This window comes from Chelonia mydas, chromosome 17 (genome assembly GCF_015237465.2).
Source record: "Chelonia mydas isolate rCheMyd1 chromosome 17, rCheMyd1.pri.v2, whole genome shotgun sequence".
Classification (NCBI taxonomy): domain Eukaryota; kingdom Metazoa; phylum Chordata; order Testudines; family Cheloniidae; genus Chelonia; species Chelonia mydas.
The window spans coordinates 744,988-765,986 of NC_051257.2; the positions used below are offsets into that span (position 1 = coordinate 744,988).

A 20,999-nucleotide genomic window follows, 5' to 3' on the forward strand; every position below is an offset into this window, starting at 1 on the left:
AGTATTTGGATTGGGGGTGGGAGGGGGAGTTATTTGCATTCAGAAAAACATTGTTTGGAAATAGGGTAAAATTGCAACTAGAAACAGGCAGGCAGATTCTGAATGGTTGTGGCGTGGTTTCTGAGCTTCTGGAGACTGGTGTTTTGAGCATACTGTTTGGAAGCATTCAGTTTTCCAAATGAGGCTAGTATTCAGGCTCTTTGGACACTTATTATTATGGGTGGCACATCCCTAACGTGGATACTGTAGGGTGTGTGTGTGTGTGTGTGTGTGTGTGTGTGTGTGTGTGTGTGTGTGTGTGTGTGTGTGTGTGTGTGTGTGTGTGTGTGTGTGTGTGGAGATGCAACTGGAAGGGCTTTAATGCTTAACTCAAAGGGATGGTTTTCCATGTTTTAATATTTTGCATGCACCATGTGCAGTTCTGGGTGCACACCCAGGAATTAAATGATAACACAGACTGCTCATCCAAGTGTCACAACCTGGCCTAGTCCCGCGCTCTGGACAGACACAAGTCTGTTGTGAGTGGACACAACAACCAGATCCACAAGCTTCTAACATCCTGGGTCTGGGTAGTGGCTGGGTCACTGTGCCTAGCTCAGGGTCTCTCAGGCACACTCGCAGGTGCAGACCAGGTGTCTGACACCTTTCTTGGGCAGTGGGACACCACAATCCAGCTGCCTCAATTCTGGATCTAGTCCCGCTGCTCTCCCAAGCCCCCAGTCACGTAGACACATTTCCCCAGAATCCAGGAGCTTTGGTTTCTCATTGACCCCAACAACCTCAGCAAAAGAAGGAGTGCAGACGTATCAAGGGTTTTTCTTAACCAAAGACACTCTACTCTTGAAAGCACTACAGTTACAGAGCTCTGAAAAACAAAATCCTGGACACCCCACCCCCCCAGATCTAATCTCTTTCCTTCTGTGAGTCCTGGGGTTGACCAGCATCCACAGGCTAGGACCCTTCCTGCTTTCACCTGGCCTTCTTGCACATGGCAGTGGTCTGCCCTTCTTCACAGGGAGATTTCCACCTTAAATATAGTCTCTGATCCCCTTTCTGCCCATGTGCTTCAGCCAGGGGAATGCAGGCTCCAATCCCGCCCTGATCAGCTCTCATTGTCCCAGTAGGAAGGAATCATTCGATGCTGATGGCCCTCGATGGCTCTGTCACAGCTCCTAAGACACAGTCTTTCTACTAGTTACAAAATGGCTGTTCTTGTCACAAAGGAGGTTACAATACAAAGTAGAGACCCTAATACACAGTGGGGTTCACCATTAGAGCCAGGCATATCCCCAGCCTGTCACATCTCACCGCTATCAAAGATGAAAGGATCAGAGGCACCCCCTAAGCACCCTAGGGAAGTTCTCATATCTCCCTCTGCCCTGCCAATATTTCCCTATTGCTCCCTATTGATTTAAACCCATATATTCATACAGTGAACATCCTATAACCAAGCCAAGAGGCAGTATTCAGACATCATTACAGAGCAGCTCCCAATCCATCACCTTTCCATCTTTAGATCAGACTGAATGGGTACCCAGGGAGTTTCACATGCCCTCATCTGCCCCCGTGACCTCAAAGAATTGGAGGGGCTGAGGCTAGGACCTGACCCTGCCACTTCCTTCTCCCATTTGCCACTAGGGAGTGAGGCAGGCAGCCGTACTGTGCGCTGCCAAGGCTGCACACCCCAGGCGGTGCGGTGAGGGCAGCACCCCCTTTTTGAGTAGTTTGAGTAGTCAGGACAGGCCTGGCCCCCTGCAGAGCTGCTCTTATCCAAGCTGTAACTCCTGGGCTCTGGTTCCCCAGTGTCGGGGAAGAAGGGATTCAGGCCCCCACTCTGGCATGCCTTCTCAGGGTGTCTTTCCCCACCCCAGCTCCAAGTGTCTGTGAGGAAACCATTTCCTTCTTTGGGGACATCCTTTGTCCCCTGTCCAGAGACAGATTCCTCTCTCTGCCTCTGTACAATATCAACAGGAATATCCTCTAACATTCCTGCCACCAGAACCCCTGAGCCCTCCTGGCCATAAAGTGTGGGGATGATAGCAAGCAGGGAGGGGCTGCAAATGCTTTGGGGACAGGATTAAAATTCAAAATGATCTGGACAAACTGAAGAAATGGTCTGAGGTAAATAGGATGAAATTCAATAAGCACAAATGCAAAGTACTCCACTTAGGAAGGAGCAGTCAGCTGCACACATACAAAATGGGAAATGACTGCCTAGGAAGGAGTACTGCGGAAAGGGATCGGGGGTCATAGTGAATGACAAGCTAAATATGAGTCAACAGTGTAATGCTGTTGCAAAAAAAGCGAACATCATTCTGGGAGGTATTAGCAGGAGTGTTGTAAGCAAGACACGAGGAGTAATTCTTCTGCTCTACTCTGCTCTGATTTGGCCTCAACTGGAGTATTGTGTCAAGTTCTGGGCACCACATTTCAGGAAAGATGTGGACAAACTGGAGAAAGTCCAGAGAAGAGCAACAAAATGATTAAAGGTCTAGAAACATGACTTATGAGGGAAGATTGAAAAAATTGGGTTTGTTTAGTCTGGACAAGAGAAGACTGAGAGGGGACATGATAATAGTTTTCAAGTACATAAAAGGTTGTTACAAGGAGGACGGAGAAAAAAGTTCTTGTTAACCTCTGAGGATAGGACAAGAAGCAATGGGCTTAAATTGCAACAAGGGCAGTTTAGGCTGGTCATTAGAAAAAACTTCCCAACTCTCAGGGTGGTTAAGCACAGGAATAAACTGCCCAGGGAGGTTGTGGAATCTCCATCATTGGAGATTTTAAAGAGCAAATTAGACAAACACTTGTCAGGGATGGGCTAGATAATACTTAGTCCTGCCATGAGAGCAGGGGACTACACTAGACAACCTCCTGAGGTCCCTTCCAGTCCTATGAGTCTATGATTCCATGACTTCAGTAATTCAGCGAGTGGTTAAGGGTCTATTACAGGAGAGGGTGGGTGAGGTTCTGTGGCCTGTGATGTGCAGGAGGTCAGACTTGGCCAGTCCAGGGGCAAAAGGGGAACAGATCCTTAATTCAGTGGATGCCTCCACTGAAATTCCTGGGAAATATGTGCTGGGGTAAGCAGGGAGCTGAGGGCAGGGCCGTCACTACCCGTACGCAGAGTACGCAGCTGCAGCTGCCTGCTGCTCCAGCCCCTGCTCCGCCTCCTCCCCATGGCCCCGCCCCTGCTCTGCCCAGCCCCGCCTCTTCCCACCCCTGCTCCGCCCCAGCCCCGCCCCCACTCCGCTGCGGGCTGCAGCAGGGGTCGGGCCTGCACTCACCGGGCAGCAGGAAGTGGAGCAGCCGGGCCCCAGCCTGCTCCACTCTGCTGGCACCCAGCTGGGCCACCGGCGAGTGCTGGGGGGCGGTTCCCCCCGTCCCCCAAAGCTGGGAGCCAGGGGAGCAGAGCGCAGTGGGCTGGGGCTGGGGGGTGGTTTTCCCCCTGCCCCCCAGTCTCCCGCCGTGGAGGCCTGGGGCCAACCCCCCGCCACAAAGGCCTGGGGCCCCACACAGTGGGGGCTGCGTAGGGCACCAAAATGGTAAGGACGGCCCTGGGTGAGGGATAGAACCAGAGAGACGGCAACCAAGACAAAAGCAAACATCAGAACGGCCACACTGGGTCAGACCAGTGGTCCATCTAGCCCAGTGTCCTGTCTTCTGACAGTAGCCAGTGCCAGACGCTTCATGGGGAATGAACAGACCAACGCAATTATTGAGTGATCCATCCCTTGTCGTCCTCTCCCAGCTTCTGGCAGCCAGAGGTTTACGGAAACCCAGAGAATGGGGTTGCATCCCTGACCATCTTAGTTAATAGCCACTGATGTACATCCTCCATGAATATATCTAATTCTTTTTTGAGCCCAGTTATACTTCTGACCTTCACAATATCCTGTGGCAAGGAGTTCTACAGGTGGTGTGTTATGGGAAGAAATACTTCCTTCTGTTTGTTTTAAACCTGCTGCCTCTTCATTCCATTGGGTGACCCCTCGTTCTTGTCTTATGAGAAGGAGTAAACAACACTTCCCTCTTCACTTGTTCCAAACCAGTCATGATTTTATAGACCTTTATTATATTCCTCCTTAGTCATCTCTTTTCTGAGTGAACAGTCCCACTCTTTTTAATCTCTCCTCATGCAGAAGCTATTCCCTACCCCTCATCATTTTTGTTGCCCTTCTCTGAACCTTTTCCAATTCCAGTAGATCTTTTTTGAGATGAGGGGACCACATCTGCACGCAGTATTCAAGGTGTGGGCGTCCCATGGATTTATAGAGAGGCAACAGGATATTTTCTGTCCTATGGTCTCTCCCTTTCTTAATGGTTCCCAACATTCTGATCGCTTTTTTGACGGCCGGGGCACATTGAGCGGATGTTTTCAGAGAACTCTCCATGAATAGAAGATAGAGAGCAAGAGAAGGGGGAAGAGAGCGAATGCAGGGAGAAGGAGCCAGACCCTGAGGGGAGAGACCCCGGGCCTTGTTCCCAGCTGACATGCTGGTATCACTAGCTCCATCGAGGCCTGGTGGGCACTGGTGCTAGGTGGACAAGGCAGACCTACAAATGACAGTGAGAGAGAGGGGATGGTGAGTCTGGGCTCCATCAGCAGGGCAGGTGCTGAGGAAGTGGCAGGAGCTGACCCCTTCACTGACGCTGGGTTTGCTATCGATTCCCGCTGCACTCAGCCTCATTATCGCTGATGAGCTGCTGCGAGTGGCTGGCAGAGGAGACGGACGGGGAAATGGGGGAGCGTTCTCCTTGGCTCTCTGGGTCATATTAAATATTTACTGGGTTTTGTTTTGTTTTGTTCCCTGGCGTATTGATCAGAGAGCCGGAGAGGAGATGCTGGGCAGGCCGGCTGGAGAGGAATAGCAGGGAAAAGATGCCGAGCAGCAACACAAAGTGCTGGGGATACTGCAGCTTTAAGTGCTCTCCCAGACTCTTCTGCCCACCCACATTTATGGCTCTTGCGTGTGAGTGAAGCCACCTCCCTGGGCCCCTTCTCTGCTCCCCTGGGACAAGTGCAGGGAGGGATGTCAGAGGAGCAGAGTTTACAGGCAGGGACTGAACTGGGCTGTATCCAGTTTCATTAGATGGGGCAATCAGGTGCCTCCATCCATCCCTGTTTGGTTCCGACAGTGCCCCCACCCACAAGGACATTGGGCCCTGGAACAAAGCATGCAGGGAGGGAGGTGGCCACCCCAGCTCAGGGCTCCCAGACCCATGGGAAGGGCCACATGCACAGGATCATGAGGGGCTCACTGTGGCCCCTGTGTCTCTCCAGGGGAAAGGATGGGCAATGCCCCAGTGGACAGCTGGGCACAGGGGAGACTGGTGCAGCCAACTCAGTTTCTATTTAAAGAGACGCTCCACTGGAAAAGGAACAAAAGCTGAAAGAAGCTATAAATAGCATCCTCCTTCACACTGGCTCCTCTCACGCTAATACCCTGGCTCTGCTGCTGCTACCACTCTAGGCTGAGCAGCCGCACTCCCCTGGGAAGAGGCAGAGGCTCCCGCGCTAGCTGGGGCTGCCCCCCCATGTGGCTATCACAGAGCTCTTCCTTATCAGACAGCTTCAAGGGTGTCTGTCGCAACAAGCAGCTCAGGTCTGTGTCAGAAAACACCTGACAGCAGAGAGCTGTCCAGACAGATCCAGCTGCAGGTGGAGAATGAGCAGCAAGAGCAGATGAGACTCTTGAGATCCTGTTTTCATGCCGATGTCCATAGGAGTAAAGAACAAGGGAACAGAAAGTCCAGCAATATGTGCAGCCCGAATAGCTCTGTCTCTACACAGAATGTTTTTCCCCAAGAAAGTTTCCTCCGGGGACGAGCAGCTCTGAGGGTACGCAGCCTGCGGCACACACAGCAGGGATCCCTCTCTACACAGCTGCGGTAGGATGGGGCGAAGGTTCACCAGAATGCAGCAGCTTTAAGCTTCCAGCTTGTGGAACCTGGACCAATTCACAGTTCCCGCATCATTTCCAAGGCCAGATGGGGCTGGGGGCCAGTCGTGACGCCCAGCACACTGTACAGCAGTAAGGCTACGAATCTGGCACAGACGTTTTTAGTACGTTTTATGGCAGAGGTGCGTGAATGAAATGATAAATCACGGAAAGAAGAGCAAGCCCACCCTTCACTTACCCCGCAGGGGGGTCCTGCCACGGGGGGGGCCCAGCTCCCTGCTCCAGGCCTGGCACACATGGTCACAGCAGCGGTGGAGATGGAGGGGTGGCCAGCCCAAACCTGAGTGCCCCTGCAACTACATGGGCCAGGTCACAATGCCACTTGGTTTCATGGACTTTATTGAATAGCCCTACTCATCAACAATGAAAGCTCCACTCACCCGCGGAGAGCACCCTCCATGCCTCTGCAGGACATTCTAGTGCGCAGGTTGTATTAACACAACATTGACGCGGTTTCCCAGCACAGGTGTTTGATTAACTAGTATAATACCCTGCTCTCCTGCCTCCACCTACTAACAGGTTCTTCCAACACAAGCAGCCGATCCCTATGGGCAGTCCCTGCCCTTTTTCAGTGCCGATTCAATGCGTCTCAACAAGTTGGCAGGGTGGCAGTGTATGGAAGAGAGAGGAGGCCCCGCTCATAATCTCCCCTACCCAGGGTGTGCTTTTCCCCTGCTTCAGGGGCTAGGCCCTGTCAGGAGTGAAGTCAGATCAGCAGCACTGCTGCAAAACTTGGCTGGGGGAGAACTGGGCCCAGATCTCTTCTCTCCCTCCATCTCTCCTTCTCTGTCTCCCCTCCCCTCTCTGCATCTCTCTCTGTCTCTGTCTGTCCTCCCATTTCTCTCCACTTCTTCCTACTCTGCAGTGGGGTTTCTGACACTTTGTGTGGGCCCCTCCCTTGCCCTGGAAGAGGATCACTGGATGCAAGAGGGGGTGAGCAGAGGAGTCTCAGGCAGACCTACTTTCAAGGCTTTAATCCTTTTTGCTTAAAGGATTTTTTTTTTACTCAGCAAAGGTGCGGTCTGATCAGAGGAGAGACGCAGAGAGCTGACAAGCTGCGGAAGGCGGAAAAAAAGGAGAAAGAAATACATATTTATTACCCTCAATTATTAAAAAAAATAGAAAGCAGCAGATCTTAGGCCCTGGCAGAGGCACTGCAGAGTCATTTGTGTGAGAACTATTTTGTTTTTTAAATCCCATTGAAATTATAATATTATGGGCTTGTTAGCAGAAACACCCAGCAAATTCTTGCAGAAAGAGGGACCATGATGGAAGAAGTGTAGAACTCTGATACACAGAGAATTACTGATCCCTCCAGATCCTGTTCTAGACAGTGGTAGGGAAAATCTACATCCTCGTCCGTCCCCAGGGTGAAAGAATGGACAGCTGGAAGTCCCATCCTGAATCCAGCAGGAGCTGCAAAACCAGCTTCTGCCACCCTCAGCCAAACAGAGAGGGAAGGACCTGTTCTGGGAAAAGAACTGATTTAGTCCGTCACAAAAGGGCAAAGACTGAAATGCCCAGACTCCAGGTGTGCTAACTTGTACTGCACCCAGGCTGCTCATACAGGACTGACAGGGATATGCTCTGTGAAGTCCCTGGATTTACTCGGGATTTACACCAGGGACACTGAGCAGGATCTGCCCACAAGTAAACAAATCTCCAGACCTTGCTGCTGAATTGTGTCCTGCTACAAGAAGCTCTCACATTTCCAGGGTGATGGTTTGTCTATTAATTACCCTACTGATCTCACAGGTCCCCTCTTTCACTGCCTCCAGGGAGCTGCTGTGGCAAAAGACACAGGGAATTCCTAGCCCCTGGTGCAGAGCTCGACCAGAAACCATTTTCTGGTTTGATGAGGTCAGGGCTAAAACCTGCCAAGGCGATTGTTGCCAGTGGCAAATGCTGCATGGCTGTGGCAGAGCGGATAGGAGGTCTCCACACTCATCAGTGGCACCCTTGGAGCCACCAAGGAGAGCTCCCTCTTGTGGAGAAGTGAAAAAGGGACCCAGTATGCATGCAGATGGTGAAGGGAGAGTGACAAGAGGCTAAAGCTCAGACCTCTGTCCTCCAGAGACCTGGACTTACATCTAAAAACCTCCTATAAGAGGCCAGTTTATGGACTCAGCCCATTCCCTAGTGCAGCGGCTGTTAATGTTCTCCTGGTGCGGGCCAGTTCTTAAGGCAGAGACTTCCCGTTTCTGTAGCTTCCCTGTGGCATATCTAATGCTTGGTTACATAAAGTCATGTTAGGACAGATCAAAATAAACAGCCTCGCTGTGCTGAGTGCAGCTGGTTGGCTACGTGCCCCTGTTCTGGGTCTGGGCTGTTTATTTCCACTCCCTGGCTGCAGGTCCAAGTCTCCCCTCATTACTCACAGCCCTTCCGCTCGAGTCTCTCTGGGTCCTTTTGCAGTCGGGTTTTGCCACTTGTGTGTTGGCTACCTCCTCCACTTTGCTGTTGTCAGCAAATCTGATCAGTTAAATTTACACCAAAGAGATGCTCAGTAAAGAAAGAGTCTCATTAACAGGCTTCTATGCCTTTTCAGGAGCCCAGACAGGCAGGAGAACACAAGGGAGTCCCGGCAGGTGGGCAGGGAGCTCTGCCTGAAGACTGGCACATGTACAACTGAAATAGTCTAGCAGGGCAGGACTCTCTCTTGTTTCCATTGCTCATGCTTCACCACTGTGACAAAGACAGCTAGAGTCCCACCACCACCACCACCACCACAGACCCCACATTGAGGACCGCCAACCTACGGCATGGTTGTATTAATCACAGAATGACTGCACAGCTCCGCAAGAGCCGCTGCTCGGACTGGGATGGCCAGTTACAACCGGGGGTGCTGCAGTACAGAACTGGGGAGCGCTGACTGAGCAGTGCTAGGGAGCCAGAGAAGCTGCAGGTCAGGATGGAGGCATTAACAGAGCTGTGCATGGGGTTGCTCAGCATCTGCCTGAAGTCTCTCACTTCCGTGAGTATCACAATTCACTCAATAATTATAAAACAAAGACACGAACCTGTGTGTCCGTGAAATCACGTGTCTCTCCTTTGCTAAGTTCAACAACAAGGGAACCTGCTCCCCTGGGTGAAGGGGAGTCCAAGCCTGCTCCAGTGTACCCGGGGTGCTTCTCCCTCGGTGTGATTGCCACCTGATAACCCCAGTATGCAAGTTCGCATTTTGCCTTGGGACCTACAGGTAGATTTATCTGGGCTTTCTGGCTACACTTATCACCCTGGTATCTCAGCGCTCACTCCCAAATAAGTGAGGAATTACTATAAGGTCCACAACACTGCCAGAGACTTTCACCTTCCACTGGGTCGATGAAGTGAACTGGATTCTATAAAAATAAGACCAGCAAAACCGAAACTCCAAACCGACTTGCTATTTCTGTCACGAATACAGTCCTGGCCTGCTCGAGTGTCTAACAGTGCCGAAGTTCTCAAACTGCAGCCTATTCTACACGTGTTGTGTACCCACAGAAAGGAGGCAGATCACATGGCTCTGGCTTCTCCTTCTTGTTTCCAAATGCCACTTCCCATTAACAGAAGCTAAAACTCTTTAAATACTTGCCGAATATTAACTTCCCATGCACAACTGCTGTAGTTGCCACGGGGATGTTATGGCATCGCGAATGGGGGCAAGTGGTCCATGGTACTTGAAGGTTTGAGAACCTCTAACCAGAGGCTTAAAACCAGGGTCTGGTTTAAGGGGACGAACTCGCCTGCAGCTGCTGGACATTGTACCTGATGAGCATGCAGGACTCAGTTGGTATCACTGCTCTCTAAATACAAAGCAGTGCTGGAGAGGTGCTGTTCTTCCTAGAGTCCTTCCGTCAGACAGCCATTGCTGGCTGGGACAATGCCTGCACCACACACACTTACATGGACACCATCAGTGCCTCTGCACCGATAAACCTCCACTCTAGCACCCAGAAGGAGTAGACAGGGTCTCCTAGTTGATGACCTGAGCAAACGCCCCCTGCAGTCCTATGGCAGGAACCAAATAGGCCTCAGGGGTTTGTCTGCTCCATATCAAAACCAACAAGCCTCTCTACTGCCCAGCAGCCAAGCCTGCTCACCTACATTGAGCTCCCCGTTGATGGACCAGTGATGCAGCCCCACGCTTACCCCCCCGTCAGTGCTGGGAATCTGGTGGCAGGAGAACAGCCCTCCCGGCTTCGTTGGCAAGAGTCATTAGAAGCTGCTTGTGAAGCCAAGGCAAGCTCAGAAACATCAGCTAAGCCAAGTAGACTGTTTCCAGAGCCCATGATGCAGATGCACAAACAGGGAAGCAAACAGAAAACAGCAGTAGGTGCTTAAAAATACAGGGAGCAAAAAAGAGGCTTTCTGCACCAAATGGAGCATTTGCTGTTTAATAACTTTTCAATCCTACTCTGCACAAAGAAGATTCTCTTCTAATATCTCCCTGCCACTGCTGCCCTGCATCTGCCACTCACGTCACACCCATCCCTAAGCATTCCGCACCAGCACTGAGGACTGCCCAGATCAGCATTCTGCTGGCCTGGCCTCACCCTGCCATCCACATGGGCAAGCCATCCCATGAACAGAACAAAACTCAGCTGCTTGGCAGAGCTGTGCATACCCAGGACCAGGCTCCTGGCCTGGATCAGCAATGGAACCTCAGCTTCCTAGTCACTTGTGATCAGTGAATAGTATATTCCTGAGAGTGTCCATCTGACCCTAGGAGCATCATGCACAGGATGGTGAGTTTCCATGAAGACGTCCTTAACTGGGAATCTGGCCGGGACGATTTCTTTGGAGGTACAATCCAGCATGAAAATCCACATTTAGGCACCTTTCCAGCATGCACTGTGAGGTCATGGCTACTCAGAGGCTCCCTTTCCGAGTCATGTATGGGACAAACGGAGCTGTTTCAAGAAGTGGTGCTAACCTGCTCTCTGAGCTTACCCTTGGTGTTGTGGGCTCACCAATACCACCGGGTCTGCACTTACTGTGACGTGTGAGTCTGCCTATGAAATCCCTTGGCCAGTGCTCCAGCTGTGTATACACACCCTTCTGCACAAGCTCAGTACATTGCAACAACTATGCTCGCAGTGGGTGTGTTACTCTAGTATACCACTCTATGCAGACCTTTCCCACGGGCACCAAGGCACATGCACGCTCACACACACTACGCCAAAATCCCTACTCAGCAGCTGTTTTTCTAAACAAACTCTAGCTTGGGTGGTTTCAGTTTCGCTTCTCCATGGACTCAGAGTGATTAGACAATAAAATCACCAGGCTGCGCAGTTTGCTTGTGCAGCTATTCCGATAACTGTTTCCCTCCTCCTCCCTCCCACGCTGTTACACCCACTTGTTGCATCTTGTCTTAAATTAGTCTGTAACCTCTTTAGGGCAGGGACTGTTTGTATTTGTGTTTCTAAAGCACCTAGCGCACCAGGGCCCCAATCCTCAATACAAATAAATACAATATAATAATGAACTGTGCACTCTATCACCGGTCCATCACTGCCCCAGTGCCACCCACTGATCGATCACACATCTGGAAAGAAAAAATCTCTAGTTGATAATCGTATATAGTTTTTAAATTTCGAGTTGACAACCCTGGTTGATTTATATGTTTAATAATATTAAATACTTGTACAGCTCTTCACAAACACTGACAAATTCTCAGCTCCTTTGTGTGTCAGGTAAAGTAATTGTTACTATCCCTATTTCACAGAGGTGGCAAATGGAAGGTTCAGTGACTTACCTAAGGCCCCCCCATTAAATCAGTGTCAGAGCTGGCACTAGAATTTAGGCGTTGCCGGCTCAGTGCAGTGCTCAGACCAATGGTGTTCAGATCATGTGCCTCAGACAATGTGCTCCGACCATGTTGCCTGTTTACATTGGTAGAAATCAGAACTGGTCGAAACAATCAGTGCTTCCATAGGGCAAGACACGAACCAGTTACCATGTTATAAACACTGCGTAGAAACTCACTCAGAATCCTGGGCAGGTAGGTCAGAATGATTATCCCCATTTTACAGACTAAGAGACAGGCATTAAGCGATTTGCCCAAGGTCACAGAGCAAGGGGTGGCAAAGGCAGAATGAGAATTCAGGTATCCTGGCTCCCAGCAAAGCACTCATTCCTACAGACTACACTGCTTGTTCCTTTATTCAGTTTTTTATTTCATTCCCTTCCTTTAAAGAATTTTTTTTCACTGTGAAATTCAGGAGCAGGCTGTTTACACAGGGATAAGTCTCGTAACCTTGGGACACTAAACATGTAGTCTAGGCTGATGGTTTCTTCCCACACTTCAGCTGAGTGTCTTGGGTGGGCACCTACAGCTGGTTAGGCAGTGAAGGAGCATATCTAACAATCAAGTCTGCACACAGGATGGCTCAGGGGATTGATAATGGGTTACAGCTCCAGCTTTTTAACTCCAGCTTTTCAATTCCAACTCTCTGCTTCAAATGTGGCTCAAGTTCTTAGCTGTCAAAAGCTGTTATCTTCAAAGGCTGTTCAGTGGTTTGTATAAGAGGAAGTCCCAATGCAGTTCCTAGTGGACAAATGTCCACCTCAAAACTGGCGCACTTCACAGAATCATGGTGTGACGCAGCAGGGAGGGGGGAGTGTTGACCTGGGAATGTGGCAGGGGAGTTTCACTGGGGATGGGAGACCTGAGAGCCTGTCACCTGAGCCAGGAGGGGGAGGGGGAGATAACACCTCTGCCTGGAAATGTGGACAGAGGCTGCAGGAGAGAGCCTGCTGGGGGTGGGGTGGGGGGTTAGTTTTCAGTTTGATGCTGGGTGGTGGAACGCAGGGAACCCCAGGGCTGGGGTCTAAGCTCCCTGCTCCCCCAGAGGGCCTTGACTGAGGGGTCCTGGGTGTACCCACAAGCTCTGTTTTAGATGGTGTTCCTGTTGTCCAATAACCCTTCTGTTTTACTGGCTGGCTGAGAGTCTCAGTGAATCCCAGGAAGAGGGGTGCAGGCCCCGGACTCCCCCACACTCCGTGACACATAGCAATGTAGGAAGGGATCTCAAAAGTTCATCAAGTCCAGACCCCTGCTCTGAGGCAGGATCAAATAAACGCAGACCCTCCCTGACAGGAGTCTGTCCAACCTTATTCTTAAAAACTTCCAGGGATGGTGATTCCACACCTCCTTTGGTAACCAATTCCAGTATCTCACTACCCTTCGAGTCAGGAAGTTTTTCCTCATATCTAACCTAAAACTCCCTTGCTGCAGATTAAGACCATTACTTCTTGTCCTACCTTCAGTGGACATGGAGAACAATTAATCATTATCCTCTTTATAACAATACTTAGCTTATGTGAAGATTAGTATCAGGTCCACCCTCCCTCTTCTTGTCTCAAGACTAAACATGCCCAGGTTTTTTAACCTTTCCTCATAGGTCAGGGGTTTTGTAAACCTTGATCATTTGTGTTGCTCTCCTCTGGATTCTCTCCAATTTGTCCACATCTTTTCTAAAGATTGGCACCCAAAATCGGACACAGGACTCCAACTAAAGCCTCACCAGTGCCGAGTAGAGCTCCCATGTCTTACATACGATACTCTTGTTAATACAGCCGAAAATTATATTAGCCTTGTTTGCAGCTCATGTTCAATTTGTGATCCACTTTACCCCCCCCCCCGCCCCGATTCTTTCCAGCATATTACCACCTAGCTAGTTATTCCCAGTTTTGTAATTGTGCATTTTATTTGTCCTTCCTAAGTGGAGTACTTTGCACTTGTCTTTATTGAATTTCATCTTGTTGATTTCAGACTAATTCTCTAATTTGTCAAGGTCATTTTGAATTCTAATCCAGTCCTCCAAAGTGCTCCTAACCCCTCCCAGCTTGGTGTCATCCTCAGATGTTATGAGAACGCTCTCCACTCCATTTTCCAAGTCATGAATGAAAATATTGAATAGTACCAAACCCAGGACTGACCCCTATAGGACCCCACCAGATACGTCCTCCCAGTTTGACTGCAAACCATTGTAACTACTCTTTGAGTATGGTCTTTCAACCAGTTGTGCATCCACCTATCCACATCTATGCAGAAGAGCTAGAGATTGAGTGGATCGGACAGAGGCTATACTCCCTTGTACACCTGACAGGGCCATGAGGGAGGGTTGCTCCTCAAATACCCATGCTGTTCCTACTCCATGGATAATAGGAGTTGATTCTCCAAGACCAACATGCTAGGGAAAGGTGTATTGAAAATCACTTGGAAGCAAAGAGTAAAGCATACATCTAAAAGAGAGAAGCAGTTCTCTGGCATGGGGTGGGTTCTATTTTGATGTATTTTTTAATGTAGCTCTTTGATCCCACTCAGAAGTTTGGAATGTTTGAAATAGCCTTGCAGTAATGGCTGAGTGGGCTGAATGCAGGTGAGACGGCCGTGGGTACACACTCTGCATAATCTAGCAAATGGATCTTGCTGCAAAAGAGGTGATCTACCGAGATACAGATACACTTGGTCTGCAGGACAGTGGGCCTTTGTTCCAAGCAGCCTGTGCTCTGCAGGGCAAATGGCTGCAGATTCTTCTTAGTGTAAGGGCCGTGGTGGGAACCAGCTGGTGCCACGTGCCACATCTCGGGAGGAGACACAAAGTGCAGCTATGGGACTATTTTTAGAATACAGGTATGCCTAGAAATGAGCAGAGCATTGCTGCTGCCCTGTAGCACTAGCTATCCACACCCCAAGAGTCAATTCTCTGTTCTCTCTCACACTCACCTAAGCTCTACCCTTAAACCTCTTGGCCACTTCACAGCGATGACCCTCCACTCTGCACATTCTGACACCTCTAATGACTCCCACCTGACAATCTTCAACTTGCATTGAACAAATAAAGCTGTGTCTTCCTCTCCATTCCCGTCACAGAATTGACCTCTCCTAGGCAGAAAGATCTCTTAGATCTTTGGTACAGGAACCATATTTTAATAGCTGTTTTTCCAAGGCCCGGCTCAATGGGTCCCCGATCCCAAATGAGGCCTATGTTCTACTCTGATGAAAATGTTGTTATTAAATAAGGTCCCAGGCAAGAAAATAGCCCTTGAGTTCAGCTCCATCTCTTTCCCCTCCTTGAGGAAAACTACCCAGGATTACCCCTTTTCCTTCAGCATCTGTCTCTTTACACCTGAAGCTGGATGTAAAGAGAAACTGACTAAAATGTCTGGTCCCTTCCCCTTTGCAGCCAGGCCCTCTGATGCAGAATGAACAAGGATTGATTCTAGTCACTTTCTCTCTTCAAGTTATTAACAAAAAGAGCCTTCTGCAAAGGGAGATGGGCAGAAGTTCAGATTGGCCCCTTTATCTCCTTCCCTACCCCAGCAACTCCATCCTGCTTGTCTCCTTGGCTCCCTTCCATGTACCAGCTGAGCAACAACATGAAATTAACTTAATGTCATTTTGCTGCTCATCTGGCGCAGGAAGCTTTCAGCTAAGCAGGAGAGGCGCTAAAAAGAGATGTCAGTGGACTGAACAAGCCACATGGACAACTTCAACCCCTGGACTCTGCTGTCCGTGATCTTGGCATCCTCCTTGACCTTGAACTCACCTTTTCCTCCCCAATCTGACACATCTGCACATCTGACTATTGCCACGTATGGAAGAACACATGGGTACAGCATGGCTTTTGCTTCACTTCTCCTGACATGCTCATCCAGGCCTTCATTACTTTGTTACTATGATTGAGTCCTGCAGTGCCTAGCCCTTTACAGACTGATAAAGCTGTCAATGTCCCTGCTCCCTAAAGCTCGCAGGCATTGGGACACCATGGCGAAGAGAGCAGTGCAGATGCTCAGAGAGATTAGCTCTCCTCTTGCCATGACAATTGTAACTCCCTGCTCTGTAGCCTCCCCACATCCCAGCTCTGCAAGCTCTGATCTGTGCAGAATGCTGTCACCCACCAGGGTGCTGGAGCTAAGGGTGCAGGGGGTGCTGCCCCCCCGTCCCCCCACAGCTTGAAGTGGTTTCATCCTACACAGGGTTTACAGTTTGGTTCAGTGGCTCTCAGCACCCCCACTATACATACTGTCCCACCTAGTCATGTATGTGCAGTCACATGACACAGCATCCCTTCCTCAGACCTCTCCACTGGCTCCTGCTCACTCTAAGAGCCAGCTGAAAACCTCCCTTTGAGTGTTTAAAACCCTCCATAGGCTTGTGTCAGCCCATCCCCTCACCCACCTCTCCCCTAGCATTGGCCTCCTCAGTGTCCCTGCCCACAGTCTGGCCAGTCGGGGAGAACCTTCTCTCTGCTCTTCCTGCTCCTGGTACCCCCTGTGTCTCTTCCGCTGCATCTCAGCTGGAAACCTTCATCCCCCCCATCTGCCCCAGGCTGTTCTCAGCAAGGCATCCGGGAGGTACAGTTTGTAATAGGACACTCTGCACAGTAGAGCTAGGCTGGGGGGCATTGACATGGACTGGAATAAAGTCCCTCCCAGAGATTTCCACCCGGGCATCCCCATGGGACCCCAGCAGTGACAAACCAGCTCTGACATGATGGAGGCAAAACAAAAAGCCACAGTTTAATCCTCTTCACTCACAAGCGAAACTGCCCAAGCACGTCTCCGGGCCCCTGGAATGGCCTCCAGAAACCTCTCTGCCCCTGTCCACAGCCTGCTGGCTGCTCCCTGAGACATCCCATGGAGTGGGTATGGGGAGCCCAGAGGAGGCCAAAGCCCACACCAGTAGGAATTTTTCTAAGCTCCAAATTGCCACATTCCTCTGACATGGAGCATGATCAGCTCACAGCTGCGTTGAAGCTCTAGGGAAATCAGCGTGGCTCTAGTGCTCCGCAGAAAGTTCCTTGCTTCCCTCAGCCATTCCCTACAGGGAGGGAGAACCTGGGAGTCTGCCTCCTCACTCCCTCTTGCTGTGGGGAAGGACAGACTGGCCCCTCCTGTGCACTGCGCACACACGCCCGGCATGTCTCGTGGGTTCTGTTTGTTTTCATTCCCTTCCCAGCAGAATTACGTGGCCTCACCGGGGAAGCACTTGGGGACTGTAGCCATGTACCCGCCTGACTGTACCACAGCGCTGCAGACTTGCCAAGGAATTGGGCCTATTCAAGCTGCCATACAGGGACCCTCTGGCTACAGAAGCCCCAAGAATGGAATGCATCTTGTAGGAATGCAGGCCTTAATCTAGCTGCTTGTTGAATTATTCAGAGATGGCATTAACTTATAAATGAGTGTGTTTGACTGATTTTGTGGTTGATGTACAGATAAATTCTAATGAAAGACAGCTACAAGATTTTAAATTATTAATTAGACTGCCACTTAACAAAGCCTATTTGGCACTCTATTTCCTTGCTTAACAAGACAAAAACTTTAAGAATAGGTTCTGTATTAGCCCAGAGGCTGTTGATTTGCATTTTGTTTTTCTAGCTCTGAAAATGAGAGCTGTAGATCTTGACCTTAACAGGCTAGTCCTGGTGAAATGAAACCCTTTTACCAGACCTTCCTTCCTGTTTGCGGGGAGCAGCTCCACCTAGTCTCTGCATCTCATTTCCTCTCCTTTTTTCAGACCAGGGCAGTGCTTTTGCTATCCCCAGGAGTGCCTGGGTGATGGAGGGGCTGGAAACCAAGGCAGCCGCTACTTCTCTCTGCTCTGAGCATTGTCAGCAGCTCTGGCACGCTTGGGATTCTGAGCAAGTTTTGTTTTCTGATGGGGTCCATTTGCAGGGATGGTGCTCACCAGAGGACACAGCACACTGAGCACCTAGCCCCAGGGGCAACCACAAACTTGTTTTGACTAATAAGCTGCACAAAGTCCACTGGAAGTCAGAGGAACTAAGACTCAGAACCCAAGGCCCTGCAGCTGTCTTTACTCCCCAGCAGAGAAACTCCTTCCCGTGCTCCAGGCTCTCCAAGCGGGATCCCGAGTTCTCTCCTGTGCAGCATTCCAGGAAGTCCTCACCCTGGGAAGGCTTTAGGGTTGGTGCCACCAGCTATGCACTGAGAGACAGGCCTAGTGTCCTTTACTCCTGATGCTCACATCAAGCCTATAAATCAGATCCTGGGCACCTGAACTGAATTCAGCACAGCAAGGCACAGACCATCCCTCAGTGCGAGCCTGTGGAGGAAGTGCCAGGCCTCCTGGTGCCACTTCCCTGGCCTGTTCCACACTCACCCTGCATCGGACAGGGTAGGCGAGAGTGCCTAGTGCATAGTGGAAGGGCTCAATCGCTCAGCATGGGCCAGCTGCAGCTGAGAACTTCCAGAAGCGGGGACCAATAGGAGGGAGTGGAGCCACAGCCACTGGAAACCTCCCCAAGTCCCCAGGATGCCTCAGTGGCCACCCATGGCCTGGGGGTTCAGAGCCTCAGGGCTCGATGCTGACTTTGACCCGCTCCTGGCCTCCGGGCTACCAAGTCTTGGCCTGCCCCAGGACTCTACAGCGCCACACAGCCTGCCCAGCCATTGCTTTCTGCGTAGCCAGTGGCTGGCATTGGTGCATGTGTGAGGAGGGAGAGGACCCAGACTTTGCCTTCTTCCTTTGTAGTGATGTCAAAAATCTTGGCCTGTGATGTCCTAGTTTGTTGCCATGGAAATGGTTGTGATGTCACCTGCCCAGAGTTGTGACAATTGCAGGATTACACAGGCACAGAGGGGTGCAGCTGTGCGGGGACTCTTGGGACATGTGAGGGGGGCTGAGACTTTTCCCTTGAATAACGCCAAACTTTAGCGTTAGCTCGAAGGTTCCCCTAGCTCACTGCCAGTCCCTGAAGCCCCCTTCTTACAACAGAGCCCCCCCCCTTGGCCCTCTCTTCCCGTGCTTTTATTGCCCTCCTCCTGGGCCAGTCATCAGGAATTAAAAACCAGCCTGCGCCAAGGATCCGCACAGCTCTGCCAAGCAACCCGCCAGCCCCGCGGCGCCCAAGCCGGCCTCTAGCAGAGCCCTCTCCTCTGCTCCCCCGGGCCCTGGCTGCACCGCCTGCCCGAGGGGAAGAGGAGCGGACCCAGGGCGTGCTGAGAGGAGCGCCCCTTCCCCTCCTGCAGAGCAGGAGCTCCAGCAGCGCCGTGCCCAGGCGCCGAGCGCCTCGCCCAGCGCCCGGGGAATTACATCACCAGCGGCTCGCTGGAGCCCAGCAGCTCCCCATGGGGAAGGAGCATCTTGGGGAAGCGCCGGGCAGGTGGGGAGCGCAGCCCGGCTCCCGGCGCCGCAGGGGTTAACGAGAAAGGACCCAACTCTCCAGCCTTTGGAAAATTAATGAGCTACCCTGGCAAATCCTATAATCCCCGCGTCTGGGGCTGTGAAATATCGATTCCGCTCTCGGCCTCCCAGGGGGCTTGGATCAGAACATCCAGCTTCGGGCAGGGCCGAGCGGGGAGCGGGGCCGGGGCAGGAGAGGAGCTGGGGGGCAGCGGGGACACAGAGACAGCGAGGAACAAAGGGGACGAGACAAAGCCCGCGAGTTCCCAGCCCCCAGCTCGGTCCCGCGAGCTCCCCCCAACTCTTCCTTGCATTAAAGTTTGAGGCCGGGGCGATGCGCCCCCAGGCCCCCCAGCCCCGGCGTCTCTCGGCGCCGGCAGAGCGCCGCTGGCTGGGGCTCAGTCCCCCCGGCGCTGGCGCCGCTGGACCCCGAGCGCCGTGGCCGGCACCAGCACCCTGGACAGCGGACCGGAGCCCTGGCGCGTCCCGCCCGCTCCCGCCGCGGCTCCTAAGTTTGGCGACACGGAGCCAAGTGCCAAAGTTGAGGGCCCCGCGGGCGGCCCCGGGCCCTCCGGAGCGCGCTGCCCCGCGAAGCCCCTGCCCAGCGGCCCCGAGCCCGGACTCACCTTTGCGGAGCATCTTGGAGCCGGTGCCGCTGGGAAGGACGCTGCGAAACCTCCCGGCGCGGCGCCGATCAGAGCCCGGGGCCGGCTTGCGGGCGGCGGCGGCAGCTAATCCGAGAGCGCGGAGCCGGATCCCGGGGCAGCTGCCCCTGCAGGGGCATCGCGAGCGGGCAGCGGAGCCGGAGTCCGGGCTGCGGAGCGCGCAAGGCGGCGGCGCGGTGCTGGCTGCCTCCCTCCCTCCCCTGTGCCTGGCGCTCGCTCCCCTCGGCGGCTTTTAGGGGGGGAGCCGCCCCCCTCTGGGCTGGGCGCCGCTGCCGCCCCCCACCCCCTCGGGCTGCGCCTATAAGGGGCTCTCGGCGCGCCGGGTCCCTCTCCCCGCTCCTCCTGCGGCGGCGGCGGCTGCGGGCTGGGCTGGGCTGGGCGAGCCCGGCCGCTCCCCTCCCCTGCGCTCCGCTCCCGTCGCTCCCGCCTCCCATCTAACGTTTGTGAAAGTGCTTCGCTGCCCAGCGGCCCCATCCGCCGAGCCCGGCCCCGGCCCCTGCCCCTGCGCCGGCGGCCACCAGCCCCTGCCTCGGCCCCTGCCCCGGGGCTCCGGACAGGCGGGCTCGGCCCCTGCCTCGGATCCTGACCGGGGGCTCGCCCCCTGCTCCTGGCTCTGCCCCGGGGGCCACCGGCTCCTGCCCCTGCCCCGGGGCTCCGGACAGGAGGGCTCGGCCCCCGCCCCGGGGGTGGCCCTGCCCGCACTTGCCCGAGGGTCAGTGCTCCAGGTGCCCTGGGCTCTGCCTCCCTACGGGGGGCTTCGGGCGCCAGCTGCGCCTCGCCCCTGGGGAAGCCCGGGCCCGGGCTGGGCAGGCTCCGTCTGCCGGCAACGAGACACGAGTCCCCGCGCTGAGCGCCGGGACAGGGGCCGGCTCGGGCCCTTGGCCCCAGCGAGCCCCGCGGAGAGGATGGGGAGGGGGCTGGCCGGGGGCGCTCCCCGCGCTGACAGGCAGCTGCTGTAACTATGACAACGTGCCAGGCAAGACCCTCTCCCCATTGCTATGGCAACGCAAGGAGCCGACTCCCCCGGCACGCGGGATGCTCGGGCGGGCGCTGTCTGCAGCCCGGTGCCTGGCGCCCCGGCGGCCCCATCGCCCGTGACCCGCCGCCTGCGGGACAGGGGAGCGGTGCCCCCCGGCCCTCGGCGCGACAGACGGGCCCCAGGTGCTGGCCAGGGTGCTGGGGGGAGCCCGGGGCGGGCGGGCCGCTCCCCTCCGGCCGGCGGGGGCTGCCGGG

General features: G+C 53.2%; 1 protein-coding gene across 1 annotated transcript in view; it reads right to left on the reverse strand.

Moving 5' to 3' along the window:
* The window catches only part of RTN4RL1 (reticulon 4 receptor like 1), a 65,686-nt gene extending 45,586 nt beyond the window's left edge, over positions 1-20,100 (reverse strand). Inside the window, exon 1 of the mRNA XM_037880770.2 lies at positions 19,728-20,100. Within this exon, the coding sequence (XP_037736698.1) occupies positions 19,728-19,740 (13 nt within the window). The 5' untranslated portion in view covers positions 19,741-20,100. The remainder of the gene's footprint in view (positions 1-19,727) is intronic.
* Between the last annotated feature and the right edge of the window lie 899 nt (positions 20,101-20,999).